At 64.6% G+C, this 25,251-nt stretch overlaps 1 protein-coding gene across 1 annotated transcript; it reads left to right on the top strand.

Annotated features, from left to right (window-relative positions):
- The first annotated feature begins 145 nt into the window (after positions 1-145).
- PIEZO1 (piezo type mechanosensitive ion channel component 1 (Er blood group)) lies at positions 146-25,251 on the top strand. The gene is made up of 51 exons (XM_066557477.1): positions 146-209; positions 5,955-6,050; positions 7,265-7,387; positions 7,680-7,722; positions 7,812-7,968; positions 8,716-8,851; positions 10,174-10,387; positions 10,546-10,711; positions 10,924-11,016; positions 11,096-11,168; positions 11,403-11,494; positions 11,607-11,867; positions 11,949-12,060; positions 12,142-12,320; positions 12,394-12,542; positions 12,713-12,892; positions 12,964-13,052; positions 13,583-13,740; positions 13,812-13,988; positions 14,080-14,205; positions 14,457-14,657; positions 14,740-14,944; positions 15,023-15,127; positions 15,705-15,858; positions 16,426-16,669; positions 17,152-17,248; positions 17,325-17,493; positions 17,568-17,657; positions 17,768-17,847; positions 18,051-18,122; positions 18,730-18,827; positions 18,909-19,005; positions 19,250-19,324; positions 19,417-19,589; positions 19,667-19,767; positions 19,875-20,009; positions 20,095-20,353; positions 20,431-20,619; positions 20,820-21,090; positions 21,218-21,317; positions 21,408-21,555; positions 21,644-21,858; positions 21,970-22,128; positions 22,206-22,353; positions 22,460-22,648; positions 22,736-22,828; positions 22,926-23,098; positions 23,176-23,298; positions 23,382-23,461; positions 23,701-23,896; positions 24,577-25,251. The coding sequence occupies exons 1-51, from the start codon at positions 146-148 to the stop codon at positions 24,824-24,826; spliced, it is 7,377 nt and encodes a 2,458-aa protein (XP_066413574.1). The 3' UTR covers positions 24,827-25,251.

Here is a 25,251-nt window from a genome sequence, read left to right as displayed (position 1 = left end):
AGCGGCGGGCGCGGGGCGGGGGCAGCGCCTCGGAGCGCCGCGGGACCGGGCAGCGGCATCGGCACCGGGGCCTGCCCAGCCCCGGCGGGGCGGAACGGCTCGGAGCGGCTCGGGCCGGGCCCCCCCGCCGCGGCGGCCGGGCGGGATGAAGCGGCGGGGGCTCTGCGAGGGGCTCTACTGGCTGCTGCTGCCGCTCGCCCTGCTGGCCGGTGAGTGCGGGGATCCCCCGGAGCCGACCGGCTGCGACCCCCGCCCCTAGGGAGGGTGGCTCGGGGGCTGTCGCCGCTCGCCGGCGGCTGCGGGCGCGGGGCTGTCCCGGCACGTGGGGCGGGAAGCGCCGGGAAGCCGGGGGCGAGCGAGTCCCTGCGCGCAGGAACCGGGGCCGGGATCCCGGAGCCGCCGGTGGTTCCGGGGGTCGGTGCCGTGACGGGCGGACCGCCGAGACCCCGCGGCTCCAGCCGTGACCGAGCGCACCGGCGGGGAGCGCTGCCGCTTTCTCCGGGCGGGACGGGGTGTGCGTGTCCCCCCCGTCCCCCGACAGCTGTCCGGGGTGCAGGTGGCCCGGCCGGGTCACGGCCGTGTAGCCACGGCCGCTGTGCTGCTGGGGGCGAGGAGCTCGCTCCGGCCGGGGTGGGCGATGCCCGGGGGTGGCAGCGCCCATCCTGTCCCCATGCCCGGGTGGATCCGGTGCCCACCCCGGCCCCCGTGGCTCTGCGGTCCCCGGGCTGCCACCAGCCCGTTCCCAGCACTGTCGGCCTTTGATGGCAGCTGTGCCACCCACCGAGGCAACCGGCTGGCCACCGGCCTGGAAAATCCCCGTGTCCCGGGACGCGCAGGACAAGAATCGACTCTTTGAAGCCCGCCTGCTCCGGAGCCTCTTCGGGAACGCTGCGTTTGCGTAGACGCAAAGGAAAAACCTCCTTATAGCGAGGATTGTCCAAGGGGCTCCTTGTGCCGGGGCTGTTTGCCACCGACACCGGGCTCGCACCGGCCGTGCTGGGGGGGCTGAGCCCCGGGGAGCTCTGGAGTGGCTTTGGGGGGCCCTAGAAGGACTTTTGGGACGCTGTCACCTGGAGAGAGAGGGACACGCTCCCGGCCGAGGGAGGCACGTCCAGCCGAGCCAGCCCCGTTCCCAGCCGCGTTTTGGGGAGCGGGGTTGGGTTTCGGGGTGCTGGCAGCGGGCGCAGCCTCGCTGGCGGAGGAAGTCGGTGACTCTTGAAAAAGCTGCTTTTCCTTTGGTTTGCTGGGGCAGTGACTCAGAGCATCGCGCAGGATGTCAGGAGGTTAATTATAACCCAGCCCAGCCCGGGCTGCCCGAGGGGGCTGCGCTGCCCGGGCCGGGGCGCGGGAGCTGCCGGGTGCATCCCATGGGTGCCCGGGGCGACACGTGGCCTCCGGGCCAGCCTCCCGCGGGGCCCTCCTGCTCCAAATAACGCTGATTTACCCCCAGATCCTGCCGGCTTGCTTGCCTCTGCCCCCTGCTCCAGCACGGGATGTGCTGGGGACCGCGGGTCCCCCCACAGCTGGGGACACTGGTGGCCTTGCTGTCCCCCCCCCCACCCTGCGGAGCTTGTAGGTGGCTTGTTTAAATTTGGGGCCCCGCTTGGGCGGGGACTCCGTCCTGCTCCAGCTGATTGCCGAGGGGGGGTGACTCAGCAGCGCCCGGGGGGCTCGCAGGAGCAGCCGGGGGAAACTGAGGCACGGGGGGTGTGGCTCGTCCCGCCGCACCTGGCTGGGAGGGTTTGCCCCGCAGCACGGCCCTTCCTTCCCGGGCAGCTTGGCTCTCCCCGAACGTCCGCAGGATGTTTGCTCGGGGCTCCCGGCCAGCTCGGGGCCAGTGGAGCCGCAGGGCTCGGGTCCCGTGGCTCGGGGCAGCCCCCTCGGCTGGCACAGCCCTTGGGGGGGTCCCGGCCGTGTCCCCACCTCGGCTCCGTCCTGCCTGCTGGGATTCTGGGCTGCTGTGGGGGGCACAGCACATCGCCCCCCCAAGGGGGGACCGGGCACCCCCAGTGCCAGTCCTGGCCACGCTGATCCGTGGCTCTGTGGGCAGAGGTGATGGGTGAGGGGGGCACCCCCTCCCCGTGGGGCTGCGGTGCCCCCCGAACCCCCAGGTGTGGGGACACAGCCCCCCCTGCCCGCTCAGGGTGCTGGGGGGTCCCTGGGGGTCCCTGGGGCTGGAGCCCAGCTGGGTGCCAGCGTGGGCTGCAGCAGCTGCCTCCTGCGGTCAGGTGCTTTTTATAAAACCCAGGGAAATAGAATAGAGGAGGAAAAAAAACCTATAAAAAAAAAAAAAGGCAGAGCCACTCTCAGAGCTGTCTCCAAGAGCAATAACTGCTGCTTCCTCCTGGGCAGGGGGAGGGGAGAAGAGGGGATGAGAGGATAAGATGGGATGGAGGTGCAGGGCCCAGGTGCCCAGGACAGAGCCCCCACAGCCCCAGTGAGGTGGGGGACACTGTGAGGGGCTCCCCGGGCGTGCAGCAGGTCCCCTTTGGGTAAGGACAGCAGGGTTTGGGCAACCCTGGCACTGCCATGTGGCAGCCACGGTCATGATGGCCCTGGGAATGTGTGTCCTCACATGTCCCAGCGCTGAGCCTGCAGCTCCAGGAGCCCTGTGGCACGGGCTGTGCCCTCCTGGCGGGTGCCACTGTGTGACACTCGTCCCCTGAGCTCCCTGGCACGAGCTCCTGGCTCCCAGCTGGGCTTTGCCAGGCTGGGGCACCGCTGGCGCCCGGCCCAGAGCCCTCCTGGGGCATCTCCTGCGGCATTCCCGGGAGCGGGGTCGGGAGCTGGCGGGATGAACTTTCCACAAAAACAGGATATGGAGGGTGAGCCGGTGGGGCTGCTCTTTCCTGGAAAGAGGGGCTGGGAATGTGCTGCTGGCCGGCTCTGCTTGCCCAAGGGCTTGTGGCTTTGGGGCTGCTGGGATTTTGGGACGGGGAGAGTCCCAGTGGCGGGATTTTGGGACGGGGAGAGTCCCAGTGACGGGATTTTGGGACGGGGAGAGTCCCAGTGACGGGATTTTGGACAGGCAGAGCCACAGTGACATGATTTTGGGACAGGGAGAGCCACACTGATGGGATTTTGGGATGAGGCCTCTGGGTTCCTCACCCACCCTCTGGTTTGCAGCCAGCGGGCGCAGAGTCGAGTCCTGGGAGCAAAGTGACACCTTGGGGACCCTGTCAGGGTCCTTGGGGTCCCCAGCTGGGGCTGCTGACCTGGGAGGCAGCTTGGCAGGGCTGCCTGGCCCCAGCAGCAGGTAACGGGGCCGTGTGAGGGAGCAGGGCAGGAATTAAAGAGCTCTGCTAATTAACCCTGAGCGGCCGCAGGTGCCGAGTGGATGCACGGTGATGCTGCAGGGCTGCTGTGTGGGGCTCCCCCAGCTCTGGGGGGCCTGGGAACCCCCTTTCCCCATTCAGCTGGGAATGGATCCATGCTGGAAGCTGCCTGGGTGTGGGATGGTGCCTGCTGTGCAGGGAGGGGGCTGTGCCAGACCCCAAATCCCTTGCCAGCCCAGTGCCTTGGGAAAGGCGTTGGTGCCCACTCCTCCTGGCTGCCCCACTTTGCCGGGGGTGCCCAGTGACCCCAATCCCCTCCCACGGGGAGATTCAATTAAGGCTGGCGTGGAGGAGCCCCGGCACATCCCGCCCAGCTCCCCAGCGCTGTAATTTACCCTCCTCCCGGCTCATTAATGTCGTTAATATTTCACGTGCTGCCGGTGCCGGGGAGCTGCTCCGGGGTCACAGGGCTGGGCAGGCAGGAATTGGGGTGCCAGTCCGGGATACCTGGCTTAGGGGACGAGGTGAGTGCCCGGACACAGCCGGGGTGTGGTGGGTGGGGGCAGTGCCCGGGGAGGGGGCTGTGGGTGCCACGGTGCTGCACCCACCCCCAGCCGGCTGCTGGAGGGCGGCTTTGCTCGGCTTTGCTCTCCCCACACGCCAAACTGGTTTTTCCTCCCTGTGCCTGCGCTTTCCCCGCTGTCAGCACTGTGGGGAACCGGTTCCCTCCGAGCACCCACGCACCGGGCACGGCACGCCCGCTGCAGCCGGGGGAGCGGGGGGTGCCCGGCCGGGCTCCGGGGGTGCCCCCGGACCCGAGGGTGCCCCCAAACCCGGCTGTCACCTGTCACCACCTCCTTGCCCTCCTTTTCCATCCTGCTGGAAGCCATCGAGCGCTCCCGGTGATGCCCGAGGGGTGCAGGGGGAGCCACCAAGCAGAGGCTCCTGGGGGTGCTGGTGGCACCAAATATTGGGGTCGGCAGGCGGGTACCCCCCAGTGCCCAGCATGGTCCGTGCTCTCAGTGGAGCTGCCAGCCGTGCCCTCGGTGCCACCAGCACCGGGAGGTGGCCGTGGCAGGGCCGGGGGCTCGCGGCGGGGCTGGGTGACCCCGGGGTGGGCACGGGGGTGGGTGGCACAGGGGACAGGGGGGCCCTGCCCGGCTCCCACGGCAGCCGCGGCAGCAGCAGCGTCTCGCCCCCGTGCCGGGAAGGCTCCTCTCGGCTGGAATATTTGCTCCATGAGGTCATCCTGTGCCGAAACAGCCAGGAACAGCCAGGAGCCCTCGGCAGCGGCTGCGGGAGGTGACGCGTCCCGTCCCGGGGTCACCGCGGGGAGGTGGCCGCTGGTGACGGTCCCGCTGCCCCCCAGCCCAGGCTGTGCCTCGCAGCCTTGGGGACACCGGGACACCGGAGCTGGTTGTGGCCCCAGCGTGGGACGTGTCCCGGGGTGCTCCCTCTGTGCCCTGCTGTCCCCGGGGCCGTGCCGTGTCCCCCCCCGGCCGCGCTGTCCCCATCCCCAGGATGTGTTGTCCCATTGAAACCTCGTAAACACAGGAAGGGCCGTGCCGGGCTGCGGTGCTGAGCACGTCCCTGGCACCCGGCCGGGCTCCCCTCACCCCCCCAGTGCCACGGGGGCAGAGTTGAGCCCCCCCTGCCCGTGTCACCCCCCTGCCCGTGTCACCCCCCCTGTGTCACCCCCCTGTGTCACCCCCCTGTGTCACCCCCTTCTGCCAAGGGGAGCAGCTCCTGCCCTGGGTCACCAACAGCAATTCCCTGGGGCTGTCCCCTCCCCGGGCTGTCCCAAAGGGACCCCCATGCTGGTGGGATGTGTCCCCCTGGTCTACAGCAGAGGGGATGGGGACAGCTCCTGGGACAGCACGGTGACAAAGCTCACTGCCTTGTCCCCAGCCAGGCACCGATCCTGGGGTGTCCCAGGGTGTCCCAGGCCAGTGCCCTGTCCCCAGGCACCGATCCTGGGCTGTCCCATTGGTGCTGCCCATCCCCGTGGCCTCAGGGCTGCCCTGGGTGCTCCCAGCCCCTGCCTGTGCATTTGCTGGTGTCTGTCACTGTCGCAGGGGTGACAGGAACGCTGAGTCCCCAGCCGGGGTGGCAGGTGCCTTCCCACGTCCCTGTCCCCGTGTCTGTCCCCATCCCTGTCCCCGCAGGGCGCTGGCTCCTCCGGCAGTTTGTGCCTGCAAACAAGCTGTAATTTAGGGCTAAAAATAAGTGAGGGGGAAGGTGCTGGGCTGGTGGCACACCCAGAGCAGGGCTGGGGACAGGTGCTGTGCCAGCCCTGCAGGGGTCACAGGTGAGGTCCCAGCCTGGCCTGGGGGTCCCTGCACTGCTCAGCCTGCTTTGGTAGGAATGATGTGGAAACGCTGCAGATTTTTCTCATGGCTCTTCTTCCCCTGTCACCCCGTGTGTATGGGACCTCTGGTGTCCCCTCTGGTCCTTGTCACCCGCGTGGGTCCCCAGGAGTGGCACAGCCTGAGGTCCTGCCTGTGTCCCTCTTTCTGATGGCACTTTTCTGGGGCTTGACCCCCTTGTCTTACCTGAGCCCAGCACCACGTGGCATTTTGGGGTGCCTCTCTTTTGGGGATCCCCAAGGTGGGGGGGGGTGCAGCTGTGAGCCCTCCCTGTGCCCCATCCCTGTCCCTAACCCTGTCCCTCTGTCCCCAGCCTGCCTGTTCCGCTACAATGTGCTGTCCCTGGTGTACCTGCTCTTCCTGCTGCTCCTGCCCTGGTTCCCGGGGCCCTCCTCACGCTTTTCCACAGGTAAGGGGGCACAGGGGACAGGGGGTGGGCACAGGGGGCGGGCACAGGGGAGCTGCCACCCCCTCCCACGGGCACCTTGGCTGTGGTTTCACCCCGGCCGGGCAGCGTGGCTCCTGTGGAGCCTCTCTCTGTTAATTATAGCCCAGGGGGGCTATTAATAGCCCTGCTGCTCCACAAGGGCTGGTTTGGAGCCTTTTTAACCCAAAACCTCAGGGCTGGGCAGTGAGGCACACCACGAGCAGCCCCTCCACCCTGCCCGGGGCACTGGGGTGTGTGGTGGCCTCAGGGGTCACCCCCACCCTATGGGGCAGGTGGCCCTGGCCCCCCTGTGCCCAGCTTTGAGCCCACCCCCAGCGCCTGGCACGGCCACAGATAAAAGCTTTGCCCTCTGAATATTTCATGGGCTCCACGGCCCCGCATCCCGGCACTGCCCAGAGCCTTTGCCTGGATTTACAGGAAAAAACAAGAGGAGGGAAAGCTCACAGCTGTGGTGGGCTCGCTGCCCACCCCACCCCTGGCCAGGAAAATGGGCACAGGGCCCAGGGAACCGGCTGGAATGGGGGGAGAGCCAGGTGGTGGAAGGGCTGAGGGGGTTTGGAGGGGGGGGGGACCCCTGGAGCCCCCCCATGGGGTGTTCCAGAAGGAATGGAGACCCTGGAACCCTCACATGGGAACTTCCAGCAGGGATGGGGGCCCTGGAGCTCTCCCATCAGATATTCCAGCAGGGATGGGGGCCCTGGAGCTCTCCCATCAGATATTCCAGCAGGGATGGGGGCCCTGGAGCTCTCCCATCAGATATTCCAGCAGGGATGGGGGCCCTGGAGCTCTCCCATCAGATATTCCAGCAGGGATGGGGGCCCTGGAGCTCTCCCATCAGATATTCCAGCAGGGATGGGGACCCTGGAGCTCTCCCATCAGATATTCCAGCAGGGATGGGGGCCCTGGAGCTCTCCCATCAGATATTCCAGCAGGGATGGGGACGCTGACTGCCCCCCAGGGTGGTCCCAGGCCAGCAGGGCCATGGGGGGGGGTCCTGGGCTTTGGCTCCTGGGGTGCCCTCGGGCTGTGCTGGGTGAGGGCAGAGCCCTGGTGGGATCCCGACCCTGGGGCAGAGCCCTGGGCTCTCTGGGCTCCCTTCCCAGTTCTCCCTGAGAGTCCCTGCTGGGGTTCCTGGTGTCCTTGGCTGGTGGGTGACAGCTTTGCCCGTGTCACAGGTCACAGCAGCCGCATCCTCAAAGCTCTGCTGGGGATCAGCATCCTCTTCCTCCTTGCCCACCTGGTTTTCCAGATATGCCTGTACACGCTGCCTGCCCTGGACCAGCTGCTGGGGCCCAGCTGTGAGTAGGGGGTGCCCACACCCACCTCCACCCACCCACAGCCCTGCTCCCTGTGCTGCCCTGGGGCTGCACCCTCAAACTGGTGCCATGGAACCCATCCTGGGGGCTGCTGAGGCTCTGCAGGGTCCCAGCCCCGTGCCACCTCTGGGGACACCCTGTGCCATGCTGGGTGCCACTGCCCTGGGCACACAGCCCATCCTGCTGTGGATGGGGGTGCTCTCCCCGTGCTGGGGGGTGCTCAGTGCCTGCCCTGCAGGGTCTGCCCCTCTCAGTGCCCCCCTCTTCCCCACAGGCAGCTCCTGGGAGGTCTTTGCTCGGCACATTGGGGTCACCAGGTAAGGGCACCCTCACCTGTGGGGCTGGGGGCTGGCAGGGGCCAGGGGGGGTCACCCCTGAGCCCTCCCCTGCCCCGCTGTCCCCCCAGGCTGGACTTGAGTGACATTCCCAACTCGGTGCGGCTGGTGGCACCCGACGTTGGCATCCTGCTGGTCTCGTCCCTGTCCCTGTGCCTGTGCCGCCGCCTCAGCCCTGCCCCTGCCACCTCCAGAGGGAATCCCGGGTCCCTGGAGTCCTCTGAGTGGGTGAGAGCCACCCCCACTGCCATGGGGACATCCCACCATCCACATCCCACCGCGTCCCTGTCTGTGGCTGGTCCCTGTCCCTTCCCTGGGCACAGCCTGGGGCTTGGCACGGGGACATCCCCAGTGGTTGGGAACCCAGTTTGGGGCAGTTTTGACCAGATTGGAGTCATTGTCACACAGCTTAGGGTGACTCAGCCATGGAGGAGTGTCTGTGTTTGCTCTGGCATTGCCACAGGGATTGTGGCAAACAGCTGGGACTGTGGGGTGGGCAGTTGTGGGGTGGGCAGTTGTGGGGTGGGCAGTTATGGGGTGGGCAGCTGTGGGGTGGGCAGTTATGGGGTGCAGGCCCCAGCTGGAGCTCGCTGGTGCAGGGCTGGGTGCCGTGCCATGCCGTGCCATGCTGTGCCGTGCCAGCCCCACCTGGCAGTGCCAGCAGCTCCTGGGGACACCGTGCTTGTGGCACCCGGGCAGACACAGCCCCGGTGGCTCCGCAGCAGCCCCGGCTGTAACCCGAGCACTGCAGGCACGGATGCCTTTGCCGTGAGCCCGGGAGGGAGCCTGGAAAAAAGCTCAGTGCTGGGAGCTCCCGGAGCCAAGGCAAACAGCGGCCCCGAGGAGGCAAAGCTCTCCCGGCGGCTGCCAGAGCAGCGCAGCCAGGTGCCGGGCACTGAGCCCTCCGCAGACAGGGGAAACTGAGGCACGGAGCTCAGAGGCACGGAGCTCAGAGCACGCTGTTGTCCCCGGCAGAGGGACGAGAAGGACGCGGGGTGGCAGCGGCGGGCACGGAGGGACACGCGGCTGCGGAGCCGCCTGCGGGACAAGGCTCATTCCCTGCTCTGGGAGGCTGGCAAGGGCCTGGCCTTCCTCCTGCTGGCCCTGGCAGGTGCGTGTGTGTCACCCTGGTGCTGAGAATGGCACGGGAACAGGCGGGAGGCAGCGCTGTAGGAGAGTAAAGCAGGCTTTATTTCAGAGAACCGCGTGGTTTTTATAGAGCGATACAATGGGTTCTGTTTGGTTGGTTAATTAACAAAAACATCCTTCTCACACGCTGTTCTTGAGAAGAACAGAAAGGAAAAGTAGAAAAACACTGCTTGCAGATTGTTTGTACTTAACAAGTTATCACATCTTTACAACTCCCTAAAAGTTCTCACAAGCCTCTGTAAGAAATGCTGGTTGTTTCTCTGTGCCATGGCATTGCCAGGTGGGCACAGCCTGGGGGCACATGGTGGGTGAGCTGCTGGGGAGGGTGCTTGGTGCCAAGTGGAGATGCTCATCCAGGGTGGTTGCGATGCTCAGTCCAAGGGAAAGCATGCTTGGTGCATCAGGGGAGGGTTTTCCATCCAAGCTCAGTGCAGGCAGGGAGGGATGCTTGGTCCAGAGGGGAAAACAGTGCAAGGAGAAGGGAGCTTGGTGTAAGGGGAGAGGATGTTCAATCCCAGGGAGAAATCTCAGCCCAGGGGAGAGCTGCTCGCTCTGAGGGTCAAATGCTTGATCTGTGGAGGGACAGATGATGCTTGATCTGGGGAGGGAGGGGATGCTCATTCCAAGCAGGAGTGATGCATGGTCTGAGGATGGATTTAGAGTCTAAAGGGGAAAAGCTTGGACCAAGAAGAAGGAGATGCTTGGTTCGAGGTGGAAAACTGTCCAAGGGGAAGGGATGCTTGCTCTGAGGAGGAATGCTGGGCCCAGTGGGGTGCTCTCAGTGGGATGGGGGTTCAGTGGGGTGCTCTCAGTGGGATGGGGGGTCCAGTGGGGTGCTCTCAGTGGGATGGGGGTTCAGTGGGGTGCTCTCAGTGGGATGGGGGGTCCAGTGGGGTGCTCTCAGTGGGATGGGGGGTCCAGTGGGGTGCTCTCAGTGGGATGGGGGGTCCAGTGGGGTGCTCTCAGTGGGATGGGGGTTCAGTGGGGTGCTCTCAGTGGGATGGGGGGTCCAGTGGGGTGCTCTCAGTGGGATGGGGGGGTTCAGTGGGGTGCTCTCAGTGGGATGGGGGGTCCAGTGGGGTGCTCTCAGTGGGATGGGGGGTCCAGTGGGGTGCTCTCAGTGGGATGGGGGGTCCAGTGGGGTGCTCTCAGTGGGATGGGGGGGTTCAGTGGGGTGCTCTCAGTGGGATGGGGGGTCCAGTGGGGTGCATCCCAGTGGGATGCTGCTCGGTGCAGGGGGCTGCCGGGCTGTGCACTGACCGCCCGTGGGGCGCTGCTCCCCAGGGATCACCCTGCCCTCCGCCTCCTCCAGCGTCTACTTCCTGCTCTTCATGGGGCTGTGCACGTGGTGGGCCTGTCACCTCCCCTCCAGCCACCAGGCCTTCAACGTCCTCTGCGTCCTCGTTGGCATCTACAGCGCCTGCCACCTGCTGTGCCTCTATGCCTACCAGACCCCCTTCGTGCAGGGGGTGTTCCCACCCCCCACCATCTGGGCACGGTGAGTCCCAGGAGGGAGGGGAGGGAGCTGTGCTGGGTGAGCTGCCCCATCCCACCCTGGGGAAGGCACCCAGAGCATCCCTCTGGTGCCAGCACGGGGATGGCAGCCTGGCTCCTGCTCCTGGCTGGGGGTTGATGCCAGCTCCTCTGTCCCCGCAGGGTGTTTGGCTTCAAGGACATCATCCTGTACCACAACTGCTCGCAGCCCAACATCCTGGACCTCAACAACAGCCACCCCTGGCCTGTCTACGCCAACCCTGGCATCCTGCTCCTGCTCTACTACACCTTGGCCACCCTGGTGAAGTTGCGCTGGCGGGAGATCAAGGTGAGGGGCTGCAGGATTGAGCCACACCCCGGTGGTGACAGCGGTGACAATGGTGACAATGTGCCCGGCTGTGACTGCTCTGGCCCTGCTGCAAGGCAGGGGGGGTGGGCAGTGGGGTGCCCACGGTGTGGAGTGCCTGGGCAGGGGGCTGGGGCATGTCCTGCTCCCCAGTGGTGGCAGTGGTGCCCTGAGCTGGCTCCTGCCCCTCGCAGAGAACCGTGGCACCGGCACGGCCGCGCCCGAGGGACCTGGTGGAGCTGGAGAGCTGGCCCCAGGACACTCCCCAGGTGGCTGAGGACACCAAGGTGGGTTTGGGGGGGCTGTGCAGGGAGTGGGTGCGGGATGGGGGTGCCAGGGTGGGCTCTGAGCCCTCTCTGCCCTCAGCCCATGCTGTGCCCCAACACCGGGAAACCGAGTGCCAGCACCGAGAACTGCACCGTGCACGTCTTGAACGCACGTAAGCCTGACCCCAGCCCTTCCCCAAACCCTGCCTGGGTCCTGGGGCTGCTTTGTGCTCCCCTTCCCCAAACCCTGCCTGGATCCTGGGGGTGCTTTGTGCTCCCCTTCTCCTCGGAGTGCTTTGTGCTCCCCTTCCCCAAACCCTGCCTGGATCCTGGGGTTGCTTTGTGCTCCCCTTCCCCAAACCCTGCCTGGGTCCTGGGGTCCCTCACGCTCCCTCTCCCCATGCCAGGCAGGAGGCATCCGGCGGCGTGGCTGCCCCTGCACACCTTGGGCCACCTCCTCATGAAGCAGAGCTACGTGGCTGCCCTCATTGCCATGATGGTAAAGAGCTGGGAGGGGACACGGCCCTGGGCAGGGGACACAGCCATGGGCAGGGGACACAGCCACGGTGGGGTCACCTCGTGGGCCCAGCCCTCACCCTCCCTGCCCGCAGGTGTGGAGCATCACGTACCACAGCTGGCTGACCTTCGTGCTGCTGCTGTGGGCATGCCTGATCTGGACGGTGCGGAGCCGCCGGCACTTTGCCATGCTGTGCTCGCCCTTCCTGGTGCTCTACGCCATCGCCCTGTGCAGCCTGCAGTACGTCTGGGCCATGGACGTGGCCCCCGAGCTGCCCACCCGCATCAGCTTCATGGAGCTGCAGCAGCTGGGGCTGGTGCACCCGCAGTACCCCTGCATGGTGCTGGGGGCCAAGGTGAGTGTGGCACTGTGGCACTGTGGCACTGCCCTGCGCTGCCAGCGCCCCGCTGTCCCCGCTCACCGCCTGTCCCCGCAGCTCCTGTTCACCCTCACCTTCTGGATGCTGCTGCGGGGGTTCGTTAGCGAGAAGGTGCTAACGAGGAGGGTCCCGGCCACGCCGCTCCTGGAGGTGTCTGTCACGGATACAGGTGAGGGCTCCTGGTGTCACTGTGCCTGTGGGGGGGACCTGTGTGCCTGCCCAGCTCCTGCAGCCCCTCCGTGCCCCACAGAAACCAGCCAGATGCGGGACGTGCTGCAGAAGCTGGGGGAGGTGCTGAGGGATTTCTTCGCCAAGTTCTGGATCTGTGTCTGCGCCGCCAAGTTCATCGTGGTGACCTTCGCCGGCCGCCTCGTCCTCTACAAGATCGTCTACATGCTCCTCCTGCTCCTCTGCCTCATGCTGTTCCAGGTGGAGGGGCTGGGCACCCCTGGGGACCCGTGCCATCGCCGGGGTGGCCCTGCTGATGTCCCTGTCCCCGCAGGTGTACTACAGCCTGTGGCGCAAGGTGCTCAAGGGCTTCTGGTGGCTGGTGGTGGCCTACACCATGCTGGTGCTCATCGCCACCTACACCTACCAGTTTGAGGACTTCCCCATGTACTGGAGGAACATTACAGGGCTCAATGATGACCAGTGAGTGTCCCCTACCTGCTGTGGGGTCCCTGCTGGCACCAGGGCATGGCCAAGGGCTGGGGAAACTGAGGCACGGAGGAGGTTGGGGTTGATCCCCGGTGTGGGGGGCTCAGTGCCTGGTTGGCATGGGATGGATGAGACCCCGTGCTGACCCTCCTCTCTCCACCCAGGCTGAGTGACATGGGCCTGCAGCAGTTCAGCGTCTCCAAGCTCTTCTCCAGCATCCTCGTGATGGGTTTCTTCCTGCTGGCCTGCATCCTCCAGCTCCACTACTTCCACGAGCCCTTCATGCGCATCACTGACCTGCAGCACATCCGGCCCCCATCTCTGACCTCTGACCACATCCCCAGGTAGGACCCATTGCTGGGTGACCCCCCTGCACCCCAAGCCCCCTGTCCCTGCTCTGACCCCCTCCCCACAGGTCTGAGGAGCTGCATGGGAGCCGCCTGCTGCGGGATGCAGCTGCTTCCGAGACTGCCCAGTCCCGAGACTCTGACACGGCGTCCCTGGGTACGGGGCAGGGATGGGGCATGGGCTGGGAGGGGTGTCCTGCAAGCCAGGAGGGACCTGGGAGGGCAGGGAGGTGGATTTGGGTTGATATCTGGGCAGGGAGGTGGATTTGGGTTGATGTCCGAGTGTGGGAGGGTAGGGAGATGGACTGGGGCAAGCCTGGAAGAGCCTTTTGGGGTATGGGTTGGGGTGTCCTTCAAGTCTGGGAGGGTGTGGGGAAGGACTGGGATGTTCTCTGAGCCAGGAATGGGCTGGAGGGCATGGGGGTGGATTGGGGTGTCCTGAAAGCCGGGGTGGGACCACCGTAGTGCAGGGATTCATTGGGGTCTCCTCCAAGTCTGGAGGGATGCAGGGATGGATGGGGATGCCCTCTGAGCTAGGAGGAGGCTGGAGGTTGCAGGCATGGGTTGGGTTGTTCTCCAGGTGTGGGGGGCTGTGGGAATGGATTGGGGAGGACACAGGGGAGGGGTTGGGGTGTCCTCAGAGCCAGCGAGGCTGCAGGGGTGTCCATGAAGGTCCATGTCCCACAGCATCCAACAAATGGGGGCTGGTGCTGGAGCGCCTGGTGGTGCTGGGCCGCACCTTCTCGGACAAGATGACACGGAGTGAGGTCTTCGTGAGGCGCCTGCTGGAGCTCCACGTCGTCAAGTTGGTGGCTGTCTACACTGTCTGGGTGGCCCTGGAGGAGGTACCCATGGGGGCGTGGGGTTGGGGGGCTCAGCTGGGCCCCCTGAGGTGCTGACACGGCCTCTGGCCCAGGTCTCGGTGATGAACTTCTTGCTGGTGCTGCTGTGGACCTTGGCCATGCCCTACTGCCGCTTCCGCCACATGGCCTCGTGCCTCTCCACCGTCTGGACCTGCATCATCATCGTCTGCAAGATGCTCTACCAGCTCGAGGTCGTGGACCCCCACGAGTACTTCAGCAACTGCACCCAGGTGTGCCCAGCAGGGCTGGTTCTTGGGGGGCTCCCTGGCTGGAGGGGGGGGCTGAGGGGCACTGACCATCCCCTGGTGCTCCCCTCTGCAGCCCCTCCCCAACGGCACCAACCTGACCCCAGAGGAGCTGGGCAACTCCACGCTGTACCGTGGCCCCGTGGACCCTGCCAACTGGTTCGGCATCCGCAAGGGCTTCCCCAACTGGGGATACGTCAAGGTGGGCACGGGGACACTGTGGGGACCACCTGGAGGGGGTTCTTAGCTTCACACTGTGGTCCTCAGCATCTCTTCTGAGAACCTGGGGAGATGCTGTTTATGGGGACCACCATGTGGGGGGGGATTGCTGGTGTCACCCTGTGGTCCTCAGCATCTCTTCTGAGAACCTGGGGAGGTGCTGCTTATGAGGACCATCCCGTGGGGGGATTGCTGGTGTCACCCCGTGGTCCTGAGCGTGCCCTGTTCCCCCAGAACCACCTGCAGGTGCTGCTGCTGCTGGTGTTTGAGGCCGTGGTGTACCGGCGCCAGCAGTACCACCGCAAGCAGCACCAGCTGGTGGCCCCTGTCACCGAGACCGTGTTTGAGGACATCTCCCGCGAGCACCTCGACCTCGGCCTCGTCAGCTGCGCCAAATACTTCATCAACTACTTCTACTACAAGTTTGGCTTGGAGGTGGGAGCACCCCTTGTGTGGATTGGGGTCCCAGCGCTGGCAGCATTCCCAGTGCTGAGCCTTGCACCCCCTGCACCCCCAGATCTGCTTCCTGATGATGGTGAACGTGATCGGGCAGAGGATGAACTTCCTGGTGATCCTGCACGGCTGCTGGCTCGTGGTGATGCTGACGCGGCGGCGGCGCGCGGCCATCGCCCGCCTCTGGCCTAAGTACTGCCTCTTCCTCGTCATCTTCTTCCTCTACCAGTACCTGCTGTGCCTGGGCATGCCGCCCGCCCTCTGCATAGGTAAGGGGCACCCTGCCTTTCTGTGGGAAGGGGCTGCAGGAGAGGCCCTGGCACTGATGGTGCCCCCTGCCCCCCCAGACTATCCGTGGCGCTGGAGCCATGCCATTCCCCTCAACTCGGCCCTCGTCAAGTGGCTCTACCTGCCCGACTTCTTCCAGGCTCCCAAATCCACCAACCTCATCAGTGAGTAGCCCCCTGCCCATGGGGTGCCCCCTACTCCAGCCCCTGGCAGTCCCCTGCTCATGGGGTGACGCAGCCCATGGCAGCCCCCTGGTCCCCCTGCTCCAGCCCCTGGCACCTCTGTGCCCACGGGGTGCCCTGTCACCCTATTCCAGCCCCTGTCCCAACCTCTGGGACCTCCCCAGCCATCCTTCGGGTCCAGGAGGGGGGAAGGACAGACAGGAGGGGTGGAGGAGCTTTAAGAACCCCACTCCTTTGGGGGTAGAGCTTAAATCGCGCACACCCCGTTGGAGAAGGAGTCATGGCAAACCCCACCCTTTTTTGGGGTACCCTAATTGTTTTCCCAACCCTTTTTGGGGTCCTTAATTGTTTTCTCACCCCTTTTTGGGAAAAGAAGGGGTCTGGAGAGCCCCACACTTGGTTAAAGAAGAGGTGGGGCCGGGAAAAGCCGCACCTGCCTGGAGGGAACTACTGAACTCCCCATCCTGGGCAGGATGGGGGTGCCCCACGCTGGGGGAAGGGTTTGGGGGGTATCAGCATTCGGGGGGGCTGTGGCCCGGGCTGAGCTGTGCTCCCCCAGACGATTTCCTGCTGCTGCTGTGCGCGGCCCAGCAGTGGCGCGTCTTCGAGGCCGAGCGCTCCGAGCCCTGGCTGTGGGCGGCCGGCGACAACTCGGACCGGCTGGACCGCGAGCAGGACCACCACAACCCCACCCCAAACTTCATCTACTGCAAGTGGGTGCCCCCAGCACTGCACCCCCAGCGGGGCTGGGCCGCGGGAATGGGATCCCCACTGTGGGCAGTGAATGGCGGGGGCTCCTCTGGGATGGGACCCCTTGGGGTGTGGACACACAGTGGAATCCCAGCCTTGCAATTCCAACCTTGGGATGCCAAACTTTGGGGTTTGGACAGGATGGGCTTCCCCCCTGGGATGGAACCCTTTGGGGTAGGGACAAGATGAGATCCCACCTTTGGACAGCAAATCCCCTGGGTGTGGGTGGGATGGGACCTTCGGGCAGTGGGACCTGCTGGACTGGGATCCTCTAGAATGGGATTGGAATCCTTTTGGGCCAGGGTCCCTTTGGACATGACTGCCCTGGTGGCTGGAGCAGGGACACCCTGAGGCCCTTCTGGAAGGAGATGAGGTGGTCCAGGACACCCCTGGTGATGGTGCTGGACCCTCACAGGCTTTGTGCCATAAACTGGGACAAAACCCTTTGTCCCCCATGACAGGGCTGGCTGGGGGGACTGGGACCGTGCTGGGAAGGGACAAGGCCCCTGCTCTGACCACCCCCTCCACAGGTCCTACCTGGACATGGCGAAGGTGGTGGTGTTCCACTACCTCTTCTGGGTGGTCCTGGTGGTGGTTTTCATCACCGGGACCAACCGCATCAGCCTCTTTGGGCTGGGCTACGTGCTGGCCTGCTTCTACCTGCTGCTCTCGGGCACCGCCATGCTGCGCAAGCCGGCCCGCGCCCGCCTGGCGCTCTGGGACTGCCTCATCCTCTACAACATCGCCGTCATCATCTCCAAAAACATGCTCTCGGTGCGTGGTGAGCCACCCACGGGCCTCTCCTTGGGTCACCCTGTGCTGTAGATCAAAAGGGAGACAATGATGCATCTGACTCCATTGATATCAGAGGGCTAATTAATTACTTTATTATACTATGCTAGATACATTTCATCTAAACTGAATCTGCCAAGCACTCACTCTTCATGCACCTGCTCACACTGCCCAGAATCTCGTGGCTGTCACCACACACACACACTTGGCCCTGATAGGCTAAGGAAACAAAACACCATCACTTCGGATAAATAATCTTCATACTGCATTCTGCTTTGGCACAACACAGGCACAGCAAGTGATAAGAATTGCGTTTTCCCTTTCTCTGAGGGTCAGAGAATGTGAATCTCAGAAATCCTCGGGAAGAATTGTGCCTTGCTTTTCTCTGTGAAGAGAAATGTGGCAACAACCCTGGCTGTCCCCTGGGGTGGTGACAGAGCCGTGTGTGCCCTCTCTGCCCGCAGCTCCTGTCCTGCGTCTTCGTGCAGCAAATGCAGAGCAGGTTCTGCTGGGTCATCCAGCTCTTCAGCCTCGTCTGCACCGTCAAGGGCTACTACAACCGTGAGTTGCTGATCTGGGGGGCTTGGGGCTGCAGGCTTGGGCTGCTGCCTGACCCGCCTGCACCTCTGCCTGCCAGCCAAGGCGATGCACAAGGACCACGACTGCACGCTGCCCATCGAGGAGGCCGGCATCATGTGGGACAGCATCTGCTTCTTCTTCCTCCTGCTCCAGCGCCGCATCTTCCTCAGCCCCTACTACCTGCACGTCATGTGGGACCTCCGAGCCTCTGCCCTGCAGGCTTCCAGGTGGGATTGGGGTCCTGGAGGGTCCTCATAGGTGCTGGGGACCCCCCTGACCCTCTGCTGTCCCTGTCCCCCAGGGGTGTGGCACTGTTCAAGGCCAGCATCATGAAGAGCCTGCGCTCGCACCGGCAAGCCGAGAAGAAGTCGCTGGACCAGCTGAAGCGGCAGTGAGTGGGTTTTGGGGGGCACTGGGACCCCTCTCCCTGCACCTTGGGACACCCCTGAGTGAGGGGTGCCCCTGGGGGGGAGCAGGCTCTGCAGCACCCTCTGCCTCCAGGATGGAGCGGATCCGAGCCAAGCAGCAGAAATACCACCAGGAGCGCGCCACCAGCACGGAGCAGGAAGGGGCCAGAGCAGGTGAGAGCCGGGGGGTCCCTCCCGTGTCCCCAACCCCTCTCTGGACACACGGGTGGCACCGTGGCCCTTCGCCGACGCCCATCCTGGTGGAGACCCGTGGAGCATTGTGGTGACCCCTCCCGTGCTGAGTCCCCCCAGGCAGGGTGGGTGCCCTGAGCAGGGCCCTTCTCAGCCCCCTCTCAGCCCCCTTTGCCATCCCACAGCTCCCGGTGGCCCAGCAGACCCGTCCCGGCAGAGGGAGCGGTGGTGGCGGCCATGGTTAGACCATGCTACAGGTACAGCCCCGGCACGGGGCCATAACAGGGCTCAGCCCTTGGAGAGGTGCCTCTGCTGGGACCACTGACACCTGCACTAACACCTGCAGGGGCCCTGCACTAACACCTGCAGGGGCCCTGCACTAACACCTGCAGGGGCCCTGCACTAACACCTGCAGGGGCCCTGCACTAACACCTGCAGGGGCCCTGCACTAACACCTGCAGGGGCCCTGCACTAACACCTGTAGGGACACTGCAAGGACACTGCGCTGACACCTGCAGGGACATTGCGCTGACACCTGCAGGGACACTGCTCGGCCAGGGGACACCCCGCATGTCCCCTGTCCTCAGGCTCAGCCTCAGAGCACTAACCATGGCTTCTCTGCTCCCCAGCACTAACAGGGTGTTGGACTGGGGGTGCCAGGCTGGGTTTGGGGTCACTGACATCGGTCACCTCTGAATGCTGACGCCGCTTTGGGGACGTGGCAGTTGAGTTGTTGGATTTGATGTCCCCATGGGTGTCCTCAGTGCCAGGCAGTGCCCTGGGAGATGGCAGCGGGGACAGCCTGGGGTGTGACACCCCTGCCATGGCCCTGGCCGTGTCATGACACCCTGTGCCCCCTGGCAGTGCTGCATTCCGGGGAATACTTCCTCTTCGAGTCGGACAGCGAGGAGGAGGAGGAGGTGCAGGAGGAGCCACGGCCGGGGAGGCTGAGCGCCTTCCAGGTGAGCAGGGCTGGGGGACTGCAGAGCAGCCCGAGGGCTGGCAGTGTCCCCAGGCTGCTGATGGTCCCTGTCCCCCTCCAGCTCGCCTACCAGGCCTGGGTGACCAACACCAGGACGGTGCTGCGGCAGCAGGAGCAGCCCGAGCAGCCGCAGCCACCCAGCACTGAGAGCACTGCAGGTGCGTGTGACACCCCAAAATAGGGCTGGGGGGGCAGCAGGGGACACAGCCGTGCCTGGTGCCCACTGTGTGCCCTGGCAGGGCGCCCCCAGTGTGTGGGGGGGATCTCTGGTGGCTACAGTGGGGTTTGGCACAGGCTGTGCAGCTTTGCTGCCCACCCTGGTTGTTAAGGTGGATGTGGGGGGTGGTGGATGGGAGAGCCCCAAAAATGATGTTCATCCTTCCTTGGGGTCTGACTCTTGAGGAGACGGTGCAAGGAGAGGGGTGGAGGCTGCCCAGGGGGCTGAAGGCCGGGAGGAAGAGAACGTGGAAAGATCTGGTAGGTGGGCAGCAGGACTGCATTGCCAGGGGGATGCTGGGGGGGTCTGGGTGGGCACAGGTGACCCTCCAGCCCTCTCCTTGCCCTGGCAGAGCGCAGCAACGTCTTGCAGCGGGCACTGAGCACGCTGAGGTTCCTGTGGCTGCTGTGCCAGGCCCTGGTGGACGGGCTGACCCAGTGGCTGGACACCCAGACCCGGGAGCACACAGACATGTCCCAGGTGCTGTGCCTCGAGAGGTTTGTCATGGCAGAGCGGCTGGCCAAGGTGAGCCCGGGGGGACACCAGGGCATGGGGGGTGGCAGCCCACAGGGGTGGTGGCACTGACGTCCTGCCTGCCCCAGGGAGAGCAGATCAACGAGGAGGAGTTCCCCAATGAGTTGTACGAGCTGCCGCCAGAGGAGCTCCTGCAGGAGCCCAGCCCGCCCGGCTCCCTGGCTGCGGTGTCCCTCATCCGCGCTTCCAGGCAGGTGCATAGATACCCCCGAGGGGACCCCTGGCAGTGCCACAGGCAGGGCAGGGGGCTCACCCCTGTCCCTCTGTCATCCCCAGCAGGTACCTAAGAGCTGCCCCTTCTTTTGGCAGCCAGGAGCAGGGGATAAGTGTGGAGGATGTGGCTGATGCCCAGCAGTTCCTGGCCGTTCCCCAGCAGCGCAGGCGGACTGCCAGTGAGCTCCTCAGGAGCAGGTGGACATGGGGACAGGGGACATGGGGACAGCAGGATGGGGACGGGGGGCAGCAGGGGGGCTCACCCCAGGCCTGCATCCTGCAGGAGGTTGTGTGTCTCTGAGCTGGAGGAGTCACAACGGTTCTACCAATCCCACAACCGGTTCCTGAAGCTGCTGCTGGCCGGGTACCGCTTCGGGACCGGCCACTCCGAGCTGCTCTGTTACTTCACCATTGTCCTCAACAACATGGTCACTGGCTCCGTCATCTCCCTCTTCCTGCCCATCCTCATCTTCCTCTGGGCCATGCTTTCCAACCCCCGGCCCACCAAGCGCTTCTGGATGACCGCCATCATCTTCACCGAGGTGGGCAGGGGGTGGCCAGTGAAGGGACGATGCCACCCGGCCCCTGCTGCCACCCACTGACCCCAGCGTCCCCACAGATGACGGTGGTGGTGAAATACCTTTTCCAGTTTGGCTTCTTTCCCTGGAATGGCTACATCACCCTGCTGCGCAATGAGGGCAAGCCCTTCTTCCCACCACGCATCATTGGCTTGGAGAAATCCATCCACTACATCAAGTATGACCTCCTGCAGCTCCTGGCCCTCTTCTTCCATCGCTCCCTGCTGCTGGTGAGCCCTGGGCCGTGGGTGGGCATCTGGGGGGAGCTGGAGCTGCTCCGGGGGGCTCCAGGCAGAACCCAGCAGGTGCTTGGGTGGCTCTGCCGTGGTTTCCCACCAGTGCTGGTGGGAGTTGATGCTGCAGGATGATCCTGGGAGTGAGGTGTGTGGGGCTGGGGACCAGCAGGACCCCTGACCGTGTCCCTCTGCAGTCCTATGGGCTGTGGGACCAGGAGAAGATGACGGACGAGAAGCAGCAGAGCGAGGAAGGGGAGAAGCCGGAGGAAGCCGTGTCCCCACCATCGGCGGTGGCTGAGGAAGGGCTGGAGGCTCCAGCCCAGCCAGGAGCACTGGGAGCAGCCACGGGGCTGGAGCTGGAGCCAGAGGGCGAGTCTGTGGAGCAGGAAGAGGAGAGTGAGGCCACACAGCTCCGCTTCAGGAGGAAGCAGGGGAGGAAGACAATGGAGGTGGTTCAAGTGGAAGGTGAGCACGAGTTCCCAACCCTCGTGTCCTGCTGAGGAGCAAAGCTGCCACCCCCAGGGTGCTGGGGTCGGGCAGGATGTGGGCCTGCAGGACCCTGGCTGTCACCCACGCTGTGCCTCACTTCAAGGAGGTGAGGAGGAGGAAGAGGCGGAGGTGTCAGAAGAGAGCCACGCTCACAGGAAGCTGAAGGCATTTGGCTTGCGGGTCAAGGGCTTCTTCCTCACCATGTGAGTTGTGGGGGTGCTGGTTGGGGTGGGGGCTGTGGGGTGCAGTCCCTGTCACCTGTCCCCTGTGTCCCGTGTCCCCTGTCCCTGCAGGGCACACGATGTGTACCAGCCAGTGTGCGAGTTCTGCCGGGACATCATGGACACGCAGAGCCGTGCAGCCACCGACGTCTACGCCTACATGTTCCTGGCTGACGTGGTCGGCTTCATCATCATCGTCTTCGGCTTCTGGGCCTTTGGGGTGAGCAGGGAGTCCCACAGGGCCCTGACTGTCCTGCCTCCACCACGGGGTGAGGCTGGGCTGGGTCCTGACCTCTCCTGCCCCCCAGAAATACACGGCGGCTGCTGACATCACCTCCTCGCTGTTGGAAAACCAAGTGCCAGAGGCTTTCCTGTTCATGCTGCTCTTCCAGTTCAGCACCATGGTCATCGACCGCGCGCTCTACCTCCGCAAGAGCGTGCTGGGCAAGCTCGTCTTCCAGGTCATCCTGGTCTTCGGCATCCACATCTGGATGTTCTTCATCCTGCCTTACGTCACCCAAAGGCACGTCCCAAAGGATTCCCCGCCACAGCACGGTGTGGCACCTTGGTGTCCCCCAGCCCACGTGGTGGCCCAGGCTGGTGGCTGAAGGGTGGTGACACGTCCCTCCCGCAGGTTGTTCCGCCACAACACGGTGGCCCAGCTGTGGTACTTTGTGAAGTGCATCTACTTTGGACTGTCGGCCTACCAGATCCGCTGTGGCTACCCCACCCGCATCCTGGGCAACTTCCTCACCAAGAAATACAACCACCTCAACCTCTTCCTCTTCCAGGGGTAGGGCACGGGGCCACAGGGAGCCCCGGGCACGCCGCGGGTGCCGTACCACCGCCCTGTCCCCGTGTCCCCCCCAGGTTCCGCCTCGTGCCCTTCCTGGTGGAGCTGCGGGCCGTCATGGACTGGGTGTGGACGGACACCACGCTGTCCCTCTCCGACTGGATGTGTGTGGAGGACATCTACGCCAACATCTTCATCATCAAGTGCAGCCGGGAGACTGAGAAGGTACAGCCCCTATGCCAGGAAGGGTCCCTCACTAAACCCCTCTTGGGGGTTTGTTGGGGTCCCCCTGAGCCCACCCTACACCGTGCACTGTCTCCCCCCACCCCAGAAATACCCCCAGCCCAAGGGGCAGAAGAAGAAGAAGGTGGTGAAGTATGGCATGGGCGGCCTCATCATCCTCTTCCTCGTGGGCATCATCTGGTTCCCTCTGCTCTTCATGTCCCTGGTGCGCTCTGTGGTGGGCATCATCAACCACCCCATCGATGTCACTGTCACCCTCAAGCTGGGGGGGTACGAGGTGAGGATGTCGGGGTGGCCCTTGGGCTGCCCAGATGGGACACCAGGGTGCCCTGCCTGGCTGATGTCCCCCTGTCCCCCTCCTCAGCCTCTGTTCAGCACGAGCTCCCAGCAGCAATACATCCAGCCCTTCTCCTATGAGGACTACGAGGACCTCACCAAAGAGTTTGAGAGCGAGCTGGTAAATCCCCACCCCAAAAAATCCCTGCTGGCTGCCCGGGGCAGGGGCTGGCAGAGCCCCCAGGGCAGGGGCTGAGCTGTGTCCCCCTCGGTGGCAGTTGGCCATGCAGTTCATCAGCCTCTACGACGTGGAGGACATCGTGACCGCCCGCATCGAGGGCAGCTCGGGCTCGCTCTGGGGCATCAGCCCCCCCAGCCGCGAGCAGATGCGGCTGGAGCTGCAGAACGGCTCCTCTGACATCACCCTGCACCTCAACTGGATCTTCCAGAGGTACCTCGGGCACGGCCAGGGAGGAGCCAGCCCTGCCTGCACCCCCCCTGCCCGCACTGAGCCTCTCGTGCCCGCAGGGACCTGAGCAAGGGGGGCACGGTGGAGAACACCTACGGCAAACACAGCACAGACCTGGCCCCCGGCACGCCCGAGCGCCTGCAGCTGGCCCAGCTGCTGGCTGGCACCAGGAGTGAGCCCGTGTGAGTGTCCCCTGAGGGGGTGGCTGGACCTCTGGGCTCAGTGGGATGGTGTAACCCCCCCCATCACTCTGCTTTTCTTGCAGGGCATTGCAAAACCTCTTCCCCAAATACATCCGGGCATCCACTGGCCTCGAAGCTGAACCCATCGAGCAGCTGCTGCCAGGTAGGTCCCAACATGTCCCCCACAAGAAAACCAGCACTGGGTGCCACCTCTCTGAAGACAGGGAGGACATGAGTCCCAGTGTGTCCCTCCCCAAGGCATCAGCACTGGGAGCACAACTGATGGTGCCAGCCCCTGTGGACAGCGAGGACGCGAGCCCCGCTGTGTCGCTCCCACCCAAAATCTGTCCTCAAGAGCACAGCAGCCACTGTGCCGTGCCCTCACAGTGTCACCCTCTGCAGATGGCGAGGAGAACTACCTGGACGTGGAGTTGCAGCTGAAACAGGAGCGCAGGGGCTCTGGCCCTGGTGAGCACTTTGTGGAGTGGTGGGTGCTGAGGCAGAAGGACGCCCCACCCAAGGCTGGCAACATCCTCCCCATGGTCATCTTCAACGACAAAGTCAGCCCCCCCAGCCTGGGCTTCCTGGCTGGCTACGGGTACGTGGAGGGTGCCAGGGTGAGGGGGGATCCAGAGGTATTGGAATTAAATACCAGTATAGCCAGACGGGACGTGCCTGGGCTCGTCTGGCCCTTGCTGCTTGACCAAAGGCGGCAGCTGTGGTGGATTCACCTCAGAGACACCTTTGGCTGGCTGGATGCTGCACCTGGATGCTTGGGACAAGTCCAGGCATGCAGGAGCTCAGGTTTCCGTCTGTGGAGAAGCTTTAAGGTGATGGTGAAGGAAAGGAGTCGCTTCTGATGGAGGGTTTGGATCCAGAGCTTTATTCTGGCCCACAGGCCTCTGAATGCAGCACTAGCTCCCACAGAACTCCCTGAGCCCGTGGTTGCTGCTCCTTTGAACCCCGGGGAGAGGGGCAGGGAAGGGGCAGGGAGCCACCAACCGGGTACAGGAGGGGAGGGACAAAGGGACAAAGGACACCTGGATGGCCTAATGCCCCCCAGGGCTGAGAGGCATCTTTTGGACTCTGCCAATCACACGAAGCCCTTTCTGGAATGCCAAGATTGACGGACAGCACTCAGCAGGGGGCAAGGGAGGGGAAGGGAGAGGTGATTGGCACACCTGGGGAAAGAACTGGGATACCTGAGACGGGCTATGACATCAGACCCAACACGGAGGGAATGGCTGGTGGGATTCAGGATCTGCTCCCCTCTTGCAGGATCATGGGGCTCTACGTGTCCGTCGTGCTGGTGATCGGCAAGTTCGTGCGGGGCTTCTTCAGCGAGGTCTCGCACTCCATCATGTTCGAGGAGCTGCCCTACGTGGATCGCATCCTGAAGCTGTGCCAGGACATCTTCCTGGTGCGGGAGACGGGCGAGCTGGAGCTGGAGGAGGAGCTCTACGCCAAGCTCATCTTCCTCTACCGCTCGCCCGAGACCATGATCAAGTGGACGCGGGAGAAGGAATAAGGGGAAGGGGCTGCAGCCCCCTCCCCTGGCAGGGACATCACCGCCAATGCCTTAACCAGCCCGCCCGGCTGGGGCTGCGTCCCGGCCCGGGAGGCACTGGGAGCTGGGGTTCTGGGCACTCCCTGGAGGGAGGATTTTTTCTGGATGTTTTTCTTACATTGCTTTGAAGCCGTCCGATGTGCACAGACCACGTTGTGCCTTCCCGGGGAGGGGGGACAGGAGATGCCCCCCCACCCCCCCACCCCACTCACTGGGCACCCCTGGCTGCCAGGTGGGGATGGGGGGGTCAAGAGCCAGCCCGTGCCCCCTCCCTGCGGGCCCCAGCCCTGCTCCAGAACCAGGTTGAACTCAAGCAATAGCCCCCCCCCACCCCAGCTCCAGGATGGGGGTCCTGGGTTGTGGCCCCCCACGTTTGAGGAGGTCTG

Source organism: Molothrus aeneus, chromosome 11, assembly GCF_037042795.1.
Source record: "Molothrus aeneus isolate 106 chromosome 11, BPBGC_Maene_1.0, whole genome shotgun sequence".
Lineage (NCBI taxonomy): Eukaryota > Metazoa > Chordata > Aves > Passeriformes > Icteridae > Molothrus > Molothrus aeneus.
Note: the sequence above shows the minus strand (reverse complement) of the source record. Positions and strands in the feature narration are given on the sequence as shown.